Source organism: Corvus cornix, chromosome 3, assembly GCF_000738735.6.
Source record: "Corvus cornix cornix isolate S_Up_H32 chromosome 3, ASM73873v5, whole genome shotgun sequence".
Lineage (NCBI taxonomy): Eukaryota > Metazoa > Chordata > Aves > Passeriformes > Corvidae > Corvus > Corvus cornix.
The window spans coordinates 26231701-26251665 of record NC_047056.1 but is presented as its reverse complement, the minus strand read 5'-3'; the positions used below and the strand labels follow the sequence as shown (position 1 = coordinate 26251665).

The window sequence follows — 19965 nt, the reverse complement described above, 5'->3', positions numbered from 1 at the left end:
ACCTGCATCTTAAGTGCTTCAAAATAAATGTACAAAATGCAGGGATTGCAAATGCATTATGTATTTTACCTGTCATGTCTGATTCTTTGTTTCCTAACACTATTTCCAAACAGACTGGGAGGGGTATTAGGCCAGAATATTACTGAAAAAAACAACTTAAGTCTTACTCCACTCTGCTGTACTCCCAGCACAAATAGGATGACATGGTGTGAGTATCAAGAATACAAGAGACAGCACAGCCAGGTTGTTTTGATATTTGTGTGAAGAACAAATTTAACTCTAAATCTCTTGGCAAGACCTTGCTTCACCCACATAATCTGGAGAACATCCATATGTGAGCCTTGTCTAAGCCTCCGAGAAGACTGCTGCCCTCCTGCTCATGTCCGCCAGCACTCTGATCTGACTTTCATACTTAATCTGATCTAATCCTGTCCAGCATTAACTTCATCTGTGCAATGAAACCTGGAGTATCCATTCTAATATTTGGTGAGGAAGGCATTTACTAAATTACTTGCTGAAATCATATGGTGTTGTTTAGCTCCTTATTTTAATCAGATGATGCATCTCTGAGGCACATTATCAGCGATTACTTAGAAACCCTTCTCTGTCCTTTTTGGGAACAAAGAACTTTTCTGAAATTAAATGCTAAGAGAAACAAAGCACTGTTGCATTCTGACAACAAATAGGTGTCAGAAAAAGGCAAAAAGATCACTAAACACATTTTCTCCAGAGCTGTACAAAACCAATAGCTTTGTGAAATAAGAAGAGTTTGCTTAAATAGCAAAACATGAAAGAAAAACAAAAGCTTTAGAGGAATATAAGAAGACATTTAAAAAGAACATTGTTTAAAAAGACAATAGACAGCTTTGTACTTCCCTTTGCCTTTTCCTTTAACTATTTCTAGGTAAGGTACATAAATTTGCCAAACTAAGCAGTCCTAGGAAGTCTCTGCTTTCAGAATTTGGTCTCTCACAACAGTTACGTGCCACAAAAGACAAACAGCTTTTTTTTTTTGTTTTGGACATTTAATGGGTCAAGAGCAAATATCCATGAAGGAAAGACAGATTGGTTTAAAAATATCTACTCTCCTAAATAAAATTTGCACAGCTCTTTTTACACTGTCTACATTTATATAGCACAAATAATTAATAATGTACCATTTTTAAAGCTAGCATGCAGCAAATACAGCACAGCACAATCCCACAAATGCAGTATCAGAAAAGGGTTGTGTCAATAATCAAATCTATTTGCATAAATTATTAAACAAGATACCATAGTGCTACATGTATCTACCTTTCCATAAATTAAGTGCTGTACTGTTATTTTTCTTACTGTGAATTATCTTGTAATTAACATGTGTCTGTGTAAATAATATAAAGCCTATACCTCCAAATATTGATGTCAAATACATTTAAGGAACAGAATGTGGTGGGGGTGGAAAAAAGGGTTTGAAAATCTCTTTTTCCTTGGAAAGATTTTCCAGGGAGCAAAAAATATATCCCCTTATATCAATAGTCAGATCTTTCCTAAGAAGTAAGCTAATTGAGCTGTTTGTGTTGATAAACTCCCTTTTCTCCAGACTGTTCCTCACTGAGCCATAATTATTTGCAATTTGCCTAAGTCGTCCATTTACTGATACGTCAAGCATGAAACAGAGGCAATTCCAGAAAATGGAAATGCTTCTCAAAATCAATCTTTGGGAAATAATGTGGTAGAAGTTACTGTGTGATAGAAGACTACCTTATAACTGTCACATGGAGATGAATATTAATTTGTTGAGGTTAAGGTGGCTTTGTGCTTCATTTGTTGACTTTGCTTAGCCATCAGCAAGCAGCACAGTACAATTACTCCAGCAAAGCTATTTTTCTAACATGAGTTTTATGATTTTTATGTACTTACCAGTCAGCACACATAACAATGTCAAAATGTCCTTCCAGTTGAGAGACATCTGTCTCATTATCCCATCGTAAAATGCTAGAGGAAAAAAAGATTTAAAAAAAAGAAAAGAAAAAAGGACTTACATTTTTCATCTTGAGATTTTTAAAGTTTTAATATTATTCTTATGTGACACAGAAGTGTTTTAAAAAGTGCAAAGTCGTTACTTTCAAAAATGAATGTAAAAATCTTATTCTGTACATTTTCAAGGTTTTAAATCTCAAAGCTAAAGAACTGTTTTTCTTTACAACAGAAAGGCAATCCACTCAGGTTCTGATGAGTGGATCACCAATAAATATGCCTTTCTGAATTAGTGGCACATGCACAGCTTCAGATTTTTACACCATAACATTACTGCATGAGGAAGTGAAGTCAAAGTATCGACAATCTGAATGAAGCACAAATCTGCAGAATAGATGTGAATTCATGGACCTCTGTTACATCTGGCAGGCAATTCAGTTGTGTTCCTCATTGATGAAGTGAGCATTCACTTGGGCTGGAGGGAGGCGAGACAGGGTGAAAAAATGCCAAGCTTAACTTCAATACCAGCCATGTTGCCTCCGGCAAGCTTAAAAAAAATACAGCGGTGCTGACTCTGTCAACACCTATTCTCTCATAGGTGATAAGCTATTTAATTCTAAGATACCCAGTAGTAGGCAAAAATTCACATATGTACAAAGTTCTTCTTTGTTTATAAATGCTGCCGATTTATGTAGCTGCCACAAGGAATTTCAGTACTTTACTCCCATCTAAAAAATAGCAACTAGTATTGGAATTTACTGCATACTTTAAATATCATTACCCCGAACATTTGAAGCTGCATTTCTATTTCTAAGCTATTTTAAAAAAAGGAATCTATCCTTTTTCACTTCCTGGTTATTTATAATAGAAAGTAGATAAATATTTATGGCAAAAGCACTTGTGGGGGAAGGGTCTAATCTGATCTTGTCAGGTTGTGCATGCTTATCTCAGTTTTGTATGAGTCTTGACCAAATAGACCCTTTAGTCTTCCCCCAGCTATAATCTACTTCTGGTTAAAAGCCATCTCCATTCACATCCTATTCCTAATATTTAACCGAGGATCAGTGTATAATGTGTTCATTCAGAAATGTTCCTGAAGTATACGAGAAAAAAGGGAATTTTGTACACTGACTATACTGTATGCAAAAAAGGCTTGTAAATATGTAGATAAATAGGTACAAGGCCATAAAGAATTAAGGTACTACAATATGCATGTACATATGCACAGACACAAAATTTGAGACAGAGTGCTTCCAAAATATGGAAATTCAGAAAGGAAAGGCCCAGTTGGTTGGGAAAGCTTTGATTTTGTGGGGCTCAATGTAGCTGAAGAGATCATGACTCATCAGCCCATTTGCCCTCCTGGAATTTACTGTGACAATCCAAAGACAGAAAAGAGTAGATTAATTTAATTTTTCCCCCTCAAATTGAAAGTAATACAGATTTTAGAAGCCTAGGTAGCTTTGCACACTGGCACGCAGCAGGCATCCAGTAGTGGAAAGTGACAAAGGAGAGTTCTCACTCTCAGCTGCTGACTGCCTGCTGGCTACCAGCGGCTTTTTCAACCCTGTTTCCGTGGAAACTTAGGTTAGAATGGTGAAAATTAGGTAAAGGTAAGTTTTGTGGGTTTAAAGCACGCACTCTAATACTTTAAGAATCCTGAAGCAGAACTGGAAATTGGTAGAAGAACTGTGAGCCTTAAGAGGCCACCTTTGGTTCTCATTGCTACAGAAACAGAGATCTGATCAGTACCACTATAGAGATTTGAATTATGATTTTTTTAACCTATATATTTACTATACTTCACACATGCAGTTGGGAAGGAAGCACAGGTGCCTCCTCCTGCAAAAAAAAACAAAACCAAAACCCAACCACCCTCCCTCATGTTACTGTCAGGTTTCTGCTGGGCACTCAAAACATAGCATTTTCTGTGCACACCTACTGTAGGCACAGAGGAGTTTGTGTGGGGAGATAAAAGCTCATAAACTAAAGTGCTGAACAAAACATGGAATTGACGAGTTACCAGGAGCATGAGCAGTGGTGCAACATGACTGGGATCTGTATTGTTAGAAGGAGTGAGCTAAGGGCCCCACATCCAGCCATAAGCCAATCTTTCTCCCTTTTTCTGATCTACTACAAGGGCTGCTTTTGGTCTCTAGCTTCAGTACAGCTGCATTCATGAAGATAGCATAATTATGCAAAGGCCAATGACAAATTTACAAATTTTAAACGAACTTTGCCATAAATTTTCCAAAAGTACAGGAAAATCTTTATTCCTGCAGGGAAATCACCATGTAAACGAAATATAATTTGTAAAAAAAATAAACACTAGTGGGACTCATCCTGGTCTGACTCAGGATGTATGCACACTGGTGGGAGAGATGGAACTATAGGCTATATGTATTTATCCATGCTATCTTTAGCTAAATGCAAGCGTGACTAGTAAGGGAGGCACAGCCAGGGATGTCAAATGCAGTACTGGCTGCAACCTCCAAAACAGTTTCAGTAGCTAGCTCAGGGCTACCCTGTCTACACTGTTACCTGCTTCCACAGATCTGCAGGAGCTGCAGTCAAACATCTGCACCTGCAAAGCAGACATGTGTCTGCATATCTGGGAACCAGAATAAATTCTCTTCAGAGTCGGCACTATTCTGTCATCAACACTGATGTCAGAATCAGCCTGGTTCAGAATCAGCTATTCTGAGTTCTAGTGCTAATGAAAGCAGTGAATCAGACTTATATAAATACTATCAATTGTCAAAAAAAAAAAATTGTAATCCAAATGCAATTCCTGACTGTAAAGTACAAAAAAATCCACTGATATTGCAAAACATTCCTGAAAAAGGTAAAGACATGTAGCTAAATGCATGTATCTATATGTAGTAAGGGGGTGAGGAAAAAGAATTTTTTCATGGATTACTGAGGATGCGACTCTCGGACTTAGTGGTCAGACCTGAAAGAAATACTGAAGGCACCATGAAGTAAGGGCTGATTGCATTTCCATTAAAAAAAAAAAATCACTGCTAGGAAATCCAGAAAAGTGGTGGCAATGGAAATCTGAAAATCTCAGTTTTTATGAAATTTCCTTTAAAAAAGTACAAATAAGTGTAAAAATACCACACCACAAAAAGTCTCTTAAATTGCCAGTATCATGTTCAGTGCGAACATGAAGAAAATGCAAGTCTAGTTAGTATTTTCCTCTTGTTCCTTTCCAGTGATAATAAATTCGTTTACATAAGCCACATTTTTTCTAAAGTCACTTTTCTTCCAGCACAGTAAGTTTTGAAGCAATAATATTTGTATGCCTTTCTTTTGAGGGAAGGTGCTACAGTACTAAGAACTGAAATTACATAGTAAATTTGAGAAATGGGCTTTACTCTATTTTTCTGTCCAAGCCACAACTTCAGTACATTTTTTTGTAAAAAAACCCAACCAAACCAACAAACCAACATGTTTAAGGCTGTGTAAAGCCCACTCAACATTATTTTGTACTGGCTTATTTCACTCATGCAGGTTTAGTTTCTTACAACTGAAAACAGGCAACTGAATTTCAGCAGAAGAGGGTCTGAGAGGCAATGGAAATATAAAACAGTTAGGAGCTCTTTTTGGCTACAAGAAGAACATTAAAAATGAAACAGGATGCAAGAGAAAGACACTCCCTCACTGTTCAGCTACTACTTAGGTTAAAGCGATGGTGGCTGAAACCTGGTACCCACTAATGGCCGACTTACGGCCTGTATCAAATGAATTTGACCAGTTTTCAGAGGAAAAGTACCCATGTCACAAACCTATTACTATAATTAGCAATCTTGATGGTAGTCCTAGCGAAAAGGACAAGGACTCAACGAGCTATGGAAAATGAACCATTCTCTCACATGCAGAGGTGGCTTCTCCAGGTCAGGGGTAAAGCATACCGTTAAAGTAGTCTGAGAAAAGATGTACTGATGCTTTAGTTTCCTAGGCTGTCAACCTTCTACCATACTGAAGAATTCTGAAACAAATTCATTAAAAAAACCCCCCAAACAACACACAACACAAACAATCAAAGGAATTCTTCCTTTTCCCCCCTTTTCAATTAACAAGTAAGCCAGAAAATGTGATCAGGTTAGGACATAAGAATTATGATAATAGAACATAAAGATCAAGTAAGAAAATATGAGACTTAAAATACAAAAATATAGCCCCATGTATTACAGAGAAAAAAACCCCATCATAAATAGCTAATGTTGAAGGGATAGTTACAGCAGCCAAGGCTTCCCCTGTACAGTTACTCTAATTTATGGAGGATAGCCTGACAAATGTCAACACTCTTTTCCTTACACTAGTAAAGTATCTCAGCAATCTACAACAAAAGACCTGATTTTACCAGGTTTTATTTCTCATGCAAAATTCTTCATTACTATTATTATTCAACTTCTGTTATTCAGTGTTTGTCTTCCTAGTGCGTCTAGGCAGGTAACTTATATGAGAAAAAACAGGTTAAGTCTCTGATTGTTAAAATTTGAAACATTTCCAAGACCCTCTAAGATGTTCTTGTGATGAATGGCACAAGCTAGAGTAGCTCTCAAATTAGCAGATAAGTAGTTGTGCAGATAAAGACAAAAATTCAAAATTAGAAAAAAGGACAAAAGACACAAAAGCCTTACTTGCTTCAGAATGCATTAGTAGTTTTAATAAGGATTAAAAAAATAGTCCCAATTAGCAGATGAACAGCTACCAAGAATCCCTATCTACCCACCTCTTCTTTTCATATTTTAATTTAAGTTTCAATCTTTGAAAAGCATTATCATTGGAAAGTATACAGGTTCAGGTAAAAGATTTTGTCTGGAGGCTTATATGACTTTTTCTATGACATTAAGAAACCAAGTTCATTAACACATTAACAAAAGGCATCATCAGGATGTTTCTCCGCACCTTGATCTCAGTTTGAGATTCCTTAGTTTTGTATAAAGATTAAGAAGATGGATTTTAATCTAGTGATAGTGGCAATGTGTACACCTATCATTACAACTCCTCTGAGGAATCTTACAAATTTGCCTACTATAATTTCCCCATCCTTCTTATTATATTCTCACAAGGCTGCTCTTATTTCTCCACCTTCCTTCACCTTCTGCCTTTCTTACTTTCACTGCTTCACTTTGCTTTGTATTCTTATCCATTATCTCATTCCCTACAGTGCATATCTGGTTTGAAGGGACCAAAGTTAAGCTTTCAATTACAGGTACAACCATTTTCCCTTTCCTCTTAGATTTCTAAGCATCTCTAATGTGATATTTACAATTGCCAATGGACACATTCTTCTAACAATGTCCTTGCAGGTTTCGGTAACTTCCATGTCACTTACCTGCTCTTGTCAATGATTTTTCTCAGCTAGGCTTAATATCTGCCCTTTGTCCTCCTGGACATTTCTTCTCTCTTAAACCAAATAAAATCTTGCTCTTTTCTAAATTCCACTGTTTTCTGCTTGGGTTCTTTTAATTGCCTTACAATTTTTAAAATGTTCTCTTCTCAAGATTATCTTCAAACATTTCCCACATTTGTGATAATTTCACAATGTTCTACCTCAACCTTTTCTTCCTCTGAACTTCGTTTCTGGGCTATCTCATCCATAAAAGCTAAAAACCTACTCATTTCTCTACTTCATACTGTGCATACAGACCCTTAATTCAGTATTCTTCAGAGCCTCAGTGAGTGAGAAGCTCATTGCATCTAAAGTACCAGAAAGCATTGTAACCACATTTTATGGATCCCTTTGGATATAACCATTAATTCTAGCCTGTAATCTAGGCTTAGCTTAGACTAAGCTTTCTCTGTATCTGCATAACTCAGCTCTGCCTCTTATTCTCTCTTCATAGTATCTCCAAGAGGTTTCTTACCCAATCCACTCAACCTCTTGACCATGTCATCATCACTTACATCTAAACATCACAATGCTATTCCCTCTGCTCTTGGAAAATGCAAGCTTGTGTCTTGGGGTGACTTTATGATGTGTATCCCCTATCGCTGCTCTATGCCCAGACATGATTCCTGTGCCTTTCTGTGCCTTTAAAACTGGGTGCAAAAGAAAGAAAAAAAGCCAGACAAACTTTTCAAAGCAGTTTGTACTCCAAGGACACAGAGATAGCAGCTGCTGCTCCTGAAGAGCGGAGAAAAGCACCTTCCGTCTTTTCCCAGCTCTTGGCTCCTTTTCTCAGAAGAGATGGAGAGTTAACTCCTTTGTTTCCCTGGGACTTCATCTTCTTCTTCTTCTCTTCTGGAACTGTTGAGAACACCAGAACTCACTGGGAGAGCTTTCCACTGAGGCCTGGAGGGGCCTACGTTGGACCCAGCTCCAGAGAAAAGAGAGAGAGACCACACCCACAGAAAGGACTGACATCTTCCCAGGTTTCTCTCCACAGCGAGAGCTTTCATTGTTTAGCATTATTCTTTTCTCATTGTGCATTGTGTCTGTTAAATAAATAGTTTTTTTCCCTTTCACTTTCCTCCAAGAAAATTTTTTTCTTCCCAAACCCAGTGGGGGAGGGATGGCTGTAACCTGCACTCTATCAGAGGACGTTCAAATTTGGACGTTCCTCTAAATTTGTCTCAATCTGGGACAGCTTGCCATATTAATATTTATTCAGCAGGCTGCTGTAAAGGTTGTTTTTCTTGCCTACAACCCTGATCTTGTCATCTTTCTCTGTACTCCTCCAGGTAAGTTGCAAGTTGTTGTTTCCAAATGCTTCACAACAGCTCACTTCCCTATTTTTCATCTCTCATTCAATATTGAAAGAACAAGTCCCTTCTTTAATCAGCCCTAATGTCAGTCTACATCTTCCACTTAACTTTTCAAGCAAGCACCTGTACAATTTTCTTCTGCTACTTTATCCATAACATTCACAAACTCACTCTATTGTCCTTGAAACTGTCCTTTAAAATAGCACCTTCAAAAACTGAAAAGAGGCTCTTGTGCCTCCAACTCTGCCTCTCATGCTGACTTCAGTTATCCTTATTATCCTTCCTCACCATATCTATCTCTGGTCTTAGGTCACAGATTTTCTAACACAAGCTGCCTTTTTGCTCTGTGTTTACACAGTATCTGGTGCAACAATTCATGATGAAACCTCAACACATTAACATGGTAATATGAAAGAAGACAAAAATCACCGCACCCAACTATGGGCCTCTTCAAACTTAGATATTCTATGATTCCATGATCCTATCTAGGTTTTCCTGCCTAAAAGTTCCTTTTTAAAAGTGTATTATTAAGTTACACACGTGCCTTATTCCTTATTCTAAGAACATATTTTCTCTCTCTTATTTTGTACAACATATTTTGCTAAAATTCAGATGGGAACATTACAGCTTTGTCTTCAAAACTAACAGTCCTAACACTTACACATTTGCTGTGTATCAAAAGCTACTAAGTTTTTGGGACATAATTAATGCACTGCATGTAAATACAACTGTTGTAGAATATTTTTTTTCATTTTGTAGACACATCACAAGCCAACATTCAGCAAAAGTGTGGCTATTTATTTAAAAGAAGTGAGAATATCTTGTATGAAAAAGATATTAATAAAAAATCACCAGTTGTGTTTGTGAATTTGCCTTTTCACATTCCTCCTCTACATCCCTACAATCTAAATCAGCCTTTATTTGGAAACTGACTACTGTTTTTAGCCAGTGCCACGCAGTACATTTGAAAAAAAAAATTGATGGTTCTCAAATTCTAATTCAGAATGATACAGTATAAAAAAACCACACAATTTCAAAGTGCAAGACAGCATAAGCACATAGGACACCACTGTACTATAGGATCAGACCTGTGCAAAAACATGAAGGAAAAGAAGCCTCTTGCTCTATGGAAAATAATCTACCCATGGGGAGGATAATCAAGGGAATCAGAAGAAAAAAACCCAAGAATGTGACGTGAACAAGGCAGGTCCAGAAGGACCAAATGGAGGAAGAATTAAAAACAGCAGAGATGATGTAGTTCACAGGTGTTTCAATTCTCAGGGCAGAAGGGACCACAATACACATCCAAGATTTCAAATTTCTGTATCAAGCCCATATATCTCAGGAAATTAACACATGTGTTTCAGAAAGATTCAAACACATTCACTGCTTAAGAAACTATCACTCCCCATGGAAAGATGTTCTAATGTATTACCATTCTGTCAAATCTCATTTTTTTTCTAGACTGAATTTGCCTAGCTTCAATTTCTGTATCTTGTTAGGTACTTGTAAACTAGATTAAAGACCGATCTTCTATTAAAGATTTTTTTTTCTTCACATGAGACTTTCAGATCAAAATCAATTCATTTCTTAACAATCAAGTAATTTCTTTGACAAGTAAATGGAGCTCTTTAACTCTCTCATTTCCAAACCCTGATTCATTCTTCTGCCCCTTTCCTGAACCTCATCCATTTTCAGTATCCTTGGTTAATGTCTGAATAACTATTAACTGAGTATTAATGAAATAAACAAAGACAACACTGTAAACATAATTTTGTCAAAATTTAAAGCTTTGTCATGGCAAAGATTAGTTCAGAGTGCCTGTGAAGGAGAGCCTACTGAAAGTGTGTGATGACTTGATGACTGCCTACTAATGTAGAGACAAGTTAGACAAGGAAGGGTAGACAAAGGTACAGTGGTAACAACATAAACCAGGAAATAACATAGAAGGTGGCTGAAATGATGGATATGAAAAAGGAATGGAACAAATAATCTTTGACTCTAACATCTCAAGCAAATTTTCCTTTAAAGCCCTGGGAAGAATGATATAAACCTGCTCGTATCAGTGTTTTCCCTCTAATCTTTTTGTGCAGCCCAAGAGAGTACAAGAGGAATAGTTTAACCAAGAGCAATTTTTTTAAGCTAAGAGGAGACTACCATGAAATAGTCAAAGATCTGAGGAAGAATGATTTAAAATTATGCAATGTGATACTTTTACACCTTACTTTTTTCCCTGTTATTCCAAACTCATAGAAATTTTTTTACAAAGCTTTTGAATTTTTCCTCCTTATGTATTCTTATCTGGCCTCATAAAGAAGACAGACAAAGCTACCATGCAATTTAAAATACACTTAATTAAGTCAACACAACTGTGTAAAATACACAAATAGGAGAGGCTTGGAAGTTTGTGAAAGTCAGCTGGTATAATTAAATGGTATAAAAGATTATTTGATTATTCCTCCAAAAGCTGAAGTTGCACCCAACTGAAGAAAGAATCACAAACTTGCAAAATTAAATATAATAATAAAATCCTGAAGGGCAAAAATAAGGGAACTCTTCCTTTTGTGCTAAATCTTCCTGCCAGCTGATAATTGGGATACAGAATGGGCACTCACAGAGGATAAGAACATTTCAGAGAGGTGAAATTAATTCTTTGCATCAGTGCAAAATATTCACTTCACTGTAGAAGAAACTGAAGACATTTCACCTCAGAAGCCTTTATTGATATGTCTTCTGTAAAAGGAAGTCATGTTTTAGAAAATGAGCCCTTCAAAGGCATTAGCAAGTATGCAGATAAGGGCCATCTGGGTAAGACAGCCTGCCTCTGATTCCAAAAAGCTATTGGCAAAGACGCTCACGATCAACATTCTAGGAAAATAGACTGTCAATGAAGAAGAGTCCTGACATGGTTAAATAATAGAACAAAAGACAGGGAACAGGGTAGTAGCAAATGGTCAATTCTCACAGTGGAGGGACATAATCAGCAGAGTTCCCCTGGGATATGTTCTATTCAAAATGTTTACAAGAGATGAGCACCGAGGTGGCAAAGTTTGCTGATGGTAAGAAGTCATTCAAGATAGTAAGGAAAAGAGCAGACTGTGTAGGATTCCAGAAGGATGAAACTGAGTAATTGGACAGTAAAATGACAGATTAAATTCAGTGTGGATAAATGCAAAGTGCACAATGGAAAAAATAATTCTCACTTGATATAGAAAATGAAGGTGTCCAAACTGACCATCACTGGAAAGCTCCTGATGTTGTGACAGACAGTGTCATGAAACTATTAGCTCTGCGCTCAACTGCAGTGAAAAAAGCAAATCACTGTTAGGCATTTTTAGAAAGGAAACAAAAAGTGTAATTATTGCACTACATATACCTTTTTTTGCACACTTTGAATGCAGTACTGATCACAGTCATCTAAAAATAGTGAAAAAAATTGAAACCGGAAAAGATACAGAGCAGGGCAAGTATGATCAGAGGTGTGGAATGCTTTGCACCTGAGTTTTCTGTGGTAAAGATCTACAACTTCAGAATGGACATGAGCACACAAACCATTCTTCCCACTATACATGAAGTGATCAAATTAAGTGAGCAGGAAGCAGCAGCCATTTCTTCCTAACCGAAGAGCAGGAAACGTTCCTTTTGGCAGCTTCCTCCTTACCAACAGATGCTGTCATGCAAGAGTGTTACTTGAGGAGACAGGAAAAGTAGTTGGAAGAAAGGGATTCCTTTAGGGTTGCTAAGGTGACAAACACAGCGAATTCAATAAAATGTTCTCTGAAAGTTTGAATTTACCAACACTCAGGACATTTTGACAAACGAAACAAGAGAGAGAGTCTTTATTAAGTCTGTTCCATATTGACGGAACCTGCTACATGACCAGCTGATATCAGGAAGGTTATGAAGTTGACATATTTGAAGAACATTGCAGTAAGGTAAAATATTCACTTTGCAATTATAAAGAGGCAACTAATACAAGAACAGAATCAGGACAATATAGCTCAGTGCTCTATCATTGAGACCTCATCCACTGTTATGCTTGATGTCATTTAGTATTTTGAAAGACTTTTTTTCATTATGGATTTAGTTCTGGATGCTTGTAATTGCATTACATTGGTAAGGAACACTAAAATCTTGGATAAAATTATAACCTCTCTGTTAGTCTTTAAGCAGAAGGAATTTTCCCTTTTGGTTACATGGTTATTCATTCTTGATGTAGGCTGTCAACATGAATGTGGAATGAATAAAGAGTATATGATACACTATTACTAATCAAACCAAAGGGTGCACAGCCACAAGCATTTCTCTTACTGGCTTGGTATTACATGTCCTTGTTTACATCCTCATGTGAAAAGTAATCTCTCTGAGGCAACTCTTAGCAAAACAATAGACTTGCCCACAGCTAAAACTCCACAGGTCCCATGTCAGCAATTAGAACACAACTTTTGTTAACAGATTTCCACGTTCTCGGACAAGGGAATCTGAAGGAAGAACAAATTCCCTAGTCAGAGGACAGACTGAGTCTGTTAACCTGCAGGATATACTGCAGGCCTTCAGTAAAGTTTTTCCATCATGACATTTGTAATAACACCGATTTTTCAAACTTCTACTACCCAAACAGATGTTTCAGGAAGATTTACCCACTAAAACAAATAGAAGATAAAGAGCAAGGATTCCTTGACTTTGTTATTGCTAATTTATTGATTGGTGGACCTGTTAAAACAATGATATAATGCATGTCAAACCAGTAACAGCTGATAGTACAAAGAACGCTGTCAGGATAGATCACATGCTAAGTTATAGGGTAAAAAATACGATTCATGCATAATTTTTGAACTGTGACAAAAATAAAATTGTTAAACCCATACATGGTATTAATACCCTTCACTACGGCAAGACATTACTAGTAACTTGATGGTATTACTGTACCTATTTCTAGTAAACATAAGTGAGAAATCCTAGGCATATTCATGAAAAATAAAAATAAAATAGAATTTTATATCCACTGCAAAGTAAACTGTTTACTAAATGTCTATTATTACATTATAAAACATAATATGACAAACTGCCAGTTTGGCTTACATTACCGTATTTTTAAACAATAATTAAGAGTTGGCAGAGGGCTACATAAGTGCTCATTTACTGCATTTTGTACACATCTAAATAAATAAATGTATGGCAGGTTGTCTTAATCTAACTTGTCTTGGCTGATACCAGATTGTTCCTTTTTGCTCCGTACAGGTTTTGGCATATTTTCCAAGCATAGACTTAAATATCCAGAGCAGTCACAAACTGACTCTCATAATTTCTGCTCCTGTGCAAGGAAAAGAGTGCGAGATCCTGACATAAGACGAAGGTGCTGTGAGAAGCGTCTATTCCGAATTATCTTCCATATGGAAAGAATCTTTGAACTTTGCACTGCCCACTGTGAAGCTGCAATACTGGACACTGTCTAAAGGAAAAACCACACCTTCTCCAGATTAAATTGATGCTCAGAAAGTCACTTACATACATCACTATATTCATTTACCTGCAAGATCTGATCAATATAAAAGAAGTCACTGAATGTCACTTTGCATGCCAGTGTTGCATTCTGCCCTCCAAAACACTATATTTTCTTCATTTTCTTGTAGGTTTTTTTCCTCCTTTTTTTTCTCCCCATAACCATTATGTAACTAAGGTTTTCATTAGCAGGAAAAGTGAATCAAGCTTACAGTAATATTTCAGACTTTACATCATCCTTTTAGTTCCTTCAAGGCATTAAGAAGGGATCATATCACTTTGTTGCTGCGTCACAAGTCATTACTGAATCTGAAGGACTGATCAATCCATTACAGAGTCATTTGAATACTTATTTTATAAAACTTTATACTGTTACAATGAATCTGCAAAAGCCTTAAGAATGTAGAATTAAAAAGCAAGCATTTATTATAATGAGTCTTATATTTTCATATAGTACTTACCATAATTTTGTAATTTAATAATTTTATTTATGCAAATAAGGCCTCAGATGCTATTGCACTCAAGAAGTTAAACACTTGACATCTTTACTCCTTAAAATGCAACATTTTATGACGTCTAGATATGTTTATTAATTAGTGATTATTAACACCCAGTAAACAACATCATGTCTTGTAAAAACACAATCTTTCTTCACAGCATGAGGCTGAAATCTATTATTCACTGATTCCATATGCTGAAATACACTCAAATGATCACAAATGACCTTAAGCATTAGATAAATGTAAATGAGCACAGGGTAGAAAATGTGCTTTTGATTGATATCTAAAAGACCAGGTTTGAAGTCTTGACAAGGGATGAAATCTGAAATCTCACACAAAGTATAGTGTAATTGGAAATCTAAAAAAATCTAAGCTTCTGGATGGACACAGCACACAGCCTCTCCTCTGCAGAGTGTCTGAGGCTGCTCACAAGAGGTGTTCAGAATATGGAACCTGAAAGACCATTCCTGGGATCCACATGGCCTTTGTCTACTTGGCAGGCTCTTATTAGGATGCAGAGATGTATCTCTAAGTTATATGCACACATACCCTAATGAAGGCAGAATTTTTCTAGCCCTAAGTGCTCACTTAAACGAACTTCTCTACACAGAATGGCTACATAGGCATAGGGTTAAATGACATGAATGATAGCCATTAAAATTGTATGGGTTTAACCCTCTGTGTGAGTAAGCTTATTCTGCACTAACACTTTGCCTTTCTCAGCCCTTTTTCAGCTTTACTTTTGTCAGTTTTAGAAGGACTGAGTGCCCTTCCGCACTGTGAGTCATCAAAAAAAAATTTTATACACACAAGTAAGAGTGTACTTTGGGTACTTTGCTCTTGGGTAACCATTTTCTAATTCTTAACCTTATACCACGAATATGAAGTGCTTTATAATCTACTTTTAAAGTACTAGAAGAGATGAATACACTGTGCTTGGTTCCCATGCTCCCTTTCTGTCCTCACAGTGACAACACATTAATGATCACACAGAGGATGACCAAAAAATCTCCCATGGATGCTCCAACAGGGGCTACCTCAGGGGCAAATGGGATTTGCTGCCACCCTGAATTCTCAGAGCTATTTAAAATGAAACCTGCCAGAGATTTAGATACATTCATACCAAATCTCATTTTCAGTACTACGGGTAGTGTTGACTCCGAAGCAGCCAAATTTCAACCGTACACTAAACCATAGGTTGAAGAGACATATTTAAAAAAAGATAAAAAGGAAAGAGAGGTTATGTCACCAAGGTTAGCCATACTGTATTTGCTAATTTTTTTTTAATACTTCTAAATTTCTGCCTTGCATCACTTACCTTCTTATATTATATAGGCACCTGTGTCAGCATCAGTAACACAGGTCACACTTTCACACTTTTGCATACATTTCACATCTACATTAATACAGAAGTACATGCAAGAATCAGTAAAAAATTTAGTAGAATCTTACCAGCTTGACACCTTCTTAGCCTTAAATACTCCAGCATTTTTGTTTCTTGTGATGATCTCATTTACATCTGTAGTATAATTGTTAAGAATTATCTACAAAACCAGAGCAACAATAAAAGTAATAAACCCAACTCTTTTGCATTTCTAATGTCTTCATAGCATTCTTATTTGTTTGTTCTTCTTTAATCTGTGCTAAGAGTCAATCTTTTTTCAGAAACATACATTTTATATTGCTACTCCAGCACATCAGCCATATATCTACACAGCAATTTGCTCTAGTTTCCTACCACTATTTACTTTTTCATTTAAGGAATTTATAGCCCTGTAGCTATAGAGGGAAGTGAAAAAAGATGTCCCACACCTCAGATATATTTAAAGGCACTTATTTAAAAATATAAGATTTTTAAAGCCTTTAAAGCCATGGAGAACTGAAATTTTTTCACACAACCACTAAATGTTCAGTTTAGTTCATGCTGCTTTTCACCTTTCACTGAATCACTATACCCAGTGCGGAGGTAAGCTGAAGGCTTATGTATTTTGAGAACCTACCCACAAGACACACACCTATGTTCCTGGTGAATCCAACACACAACAGGAGCACCTTAACCTATAGGCAAAGGAGTTTCCAGTCCATTTGCTTTCTTGAGAATGGTTTGGAACCACCTAAAAAAGAGTGCAAAGCAATAAATGCCTTTTTTCCCCCTCAGATACCACAACAGTACCTCAGCCTTGTGTCTCAGCTTCTTGTAGTTTGGAAGTTCATGTCACAAATTTGGGTTGCCATTCAGGCAGGTTAAAGCAAGGACTATCAAGGAAAAGTTTCTGGGGGAGCTGAGCCCAGTCATCTATGGCTAGAAAGACAATCTTCATAATCAACCATTTGTGGTTAGTGAGAAGGCACTGAAAGGAAAAGGTGTAGCAAGTAAGTGAAAACTACGAGAATATTAATTGTTACTCAGTGTGAATCTATACAGATCTGAATGGTTCACTTTCAAAGGTAAATAATTATCTTAAACAAACATTTTTGGTAAAGATGTAGAAGAGCCCTCTTTTTTATTTAAGGTATGGGAAATCTGAAGCTAATTAGGAGGATGTTTCTAGGTCCACAAAATATGTCAGAGCTGTCAAAAGTGCTCTTATAAGAAAATGGAATATGAGAGTCAGGCAAATTTGAAATATCACTGATATATCTTTTTCTTTTATTTGATACATCTTTTTCTTTGCTTTGTTGAAATCACATAATTGGCCTTCCTAACAGAGTTGGTTATTTAAGAAAAGTTATTTCAGGAAAGCCTCTATCCAAACATGGGAAAAGACAACTGGTATTTTGTGAAGTCAAAAACTAGAAATGGAATGACAGAAAACTGGTTTAAACAAATGTCTGTAGTTTGGATGTGCCCTTTAAATCTTTTTCACAATATGAGGAGCAGCAAATGAATGGTCTATACCGGTACAGCAAAAGGAAGGCATAAATAACTTCATGAGCAAAGCATACTGCCTTTAAGTAGGGGCAGAAATAACATTGTTGATAAATTAGCTACACTGCACTTAAATTATATAACTGAGCAAAACTATTAATAATGGTTATAAACATGTTAACACTAGCTTTTAAAAATTATTTATGAGCCCATGTCTTTGGGCATTCAGGCTAAACATGACCCTTCTAACCTAAATTTCCCAGGACTGTTGAAAGATCCATACACTGTATTTTAATGGCCATTATAGTGCACTGCAACAATGTTTTGTATTATTGATGCTTTCAGACAGTAGTTCAAGTCACCAGTGCATGGTGTGAAACAGAGCTAAGGCAGAAAGTACACAGCTTCTCTGAAACAGGAGACAATTTTTACTAAAATGAACCTCATCCTTGGATATGGACATGTCAAAGTGAGTAAAGATACTTCCAGAGTTTTGAGGAAATAAAATTTGATGTTCCTGACTGACTTACGTCACAGATATTAGCTAAGTTGGAAAATTTGTATCTGAATGCATATCACCCATAGTTACAATGAGGGATGAATCTGATAACTTTGCCCACGTATATCTTTATTATTCTCTTGAAATGCCTATATTTTTAATCCTGATACTTTCCTTATTTAAATGATACTGAAAAAATTTAGATAAAACACACTAAATCAACAATAAAATTCTGAACAAGGTAGCAAAAGGAGTAACATCTGTCTTGATTTTATTGATTTTGCAATATAAATTATCTATTTAATCAATTAAAACCTGCTCATGATAAACAAAAGGAGTTAGAGTGAAGTCTTTTAAACGGTCTAGCAGCTCAAAACATAATGTCCTTTTAAAAACCTCCATAAACATCATACATAAGATCATTGATTAATATAAAATATAGCAATATATTTCACAGTGAGAGGGTTAGAATGACAACAATTATGTGAAATTGACTAATTCTTAAAATTTTTTTAATTTCTAACGTTTCAATAACGTCCTATTATAGATACTGAAAACATACAGAGTGAATACTTCATGTGGCAGTATGAAATGGAGACTAATAGGAAGCACATCAAAAATTAAAAGAAAAAACAAATCCTCAAAAGCTTGAGATTTCACAAAGCAAAGCTGTTAGTTATGCTCACTGAATAGTGATAGCAACAACAAAAACAACAATAATTATGATGATGTTGATAATACAAAGGCAGATTCTCAGATGCAATGCACTATTGCCAGGTCGATTTTCAATTACATTTCACTGATGTATTCATTTGTTTCTTAATGTGCTCATCTTGCCCATTAAGAATAATTAGCAGGCTTGCTTGGTGATTTCCTGGCTTCTGACAGGGATTTTTTTCTTTTTTTGTTGACAACCACTTTTACTTTTTGGAAAGTAATTTTTGGATATTATAGTATGACTGGCATGTAATTTAAGCTTCCTAAGAAATTTAAAGGGAAGATGTAAACAGTAATTTTAAAACAAGATTATTTTAATCTAAAATACCTACATAAGAAACATAATACTAGGCATTAACTATTCCTGAAGAGCAGAATCTAGAAAAGAAAACAGTATTTTATCCCACATTACCTTAATTTGGTATGCTAAACAATTAAAAAATACCATCTGTAATAATAAGAAAATTATTATATAGCAAAAATACATCATTTGTCATCAGTGGCACTTGGGCGAACGCCATTTCCAGTTACACCTAAAATTCTATACTGATTTCAGTGAGTCTGCTGTGGCTGAAACAGATCTAAATTTAGCCTAAACTTCTATTATAGCCAGTCACTATAGAAAAGAGTGCAAAAGAAAATTACCATAACATACATCATAAAATTACTACTGAAGTCCATAAACCATATAAAATGCAACATAAATTTTATTATGTGCACTTTCAAGAATACATTTCACCTACATGGTAAAGTTCTTAGCCTGCTGCACTTTGGCACCCTGCTAATATTAAGCCCATTGTAAAATCCAACACAATAAAAGCACTTTGAATGCTGAGCCTTCTGAGCACCAAATGTTAAAAAAGAAAAATAAATTCCTGTTAGAGCAGTCCACCAATCGCTTCTCTGAAAGGGATTCACTGTGTGAATACAGATGAAGACCTCTTGTAAGACTTTTGGGAACAGAAGACATTTCTAAAACATATTGTGAAAAACTAAGGTGTGATAATTAGATAACATTAACAGTATCTTTTTCAGGAATAAAAGCACTTTTATTTGTTTAATTCCAAAGACTGAGTGAATACTTTAGCACGCACCAATTTCCCTTGTTACAAAAGTCTTCTACATTTCAAAAAAGTTCAGGTATGTTTATGGAATCTGCTATGCAAGACATTTGCTGACTTGATGATTACTGAGCCCACCTGAAG

At 36.0% G+C, this 19965-nt stretch overlaps 1 protein-coding gene across 4 annotated transcripts in view; it reads right to left on the bottom strand.

Moving 5' to 3' along the window:
- Window positions 1-19965, bottom strand: part of CAMKMT (calmodulin-lysine N-methyltransferase) — a 243091-nt gene that overhangs the window by 45387 nt on the left and 177739 nt on the right. For all 4 annotated transcript variants that reach the window (XM_039568536.1, XM_039568537.1, XM_019282477.3 and 1 more), the window contains exons 7-8: window positions 16128-16194; window positions 1900-1974 (exon numbers count right to left, since the gene is read on the bottom strand). In XM_039568536.1, coding sequence (XP_039424470.1) covers window positions 1900-1974; window positions 16128-16194 — 142 coding nt within the window. The remainder of the gene's footprint in view (window positions 1-1899; window positions 1975-16127; window positions 16195-19965) is intronic.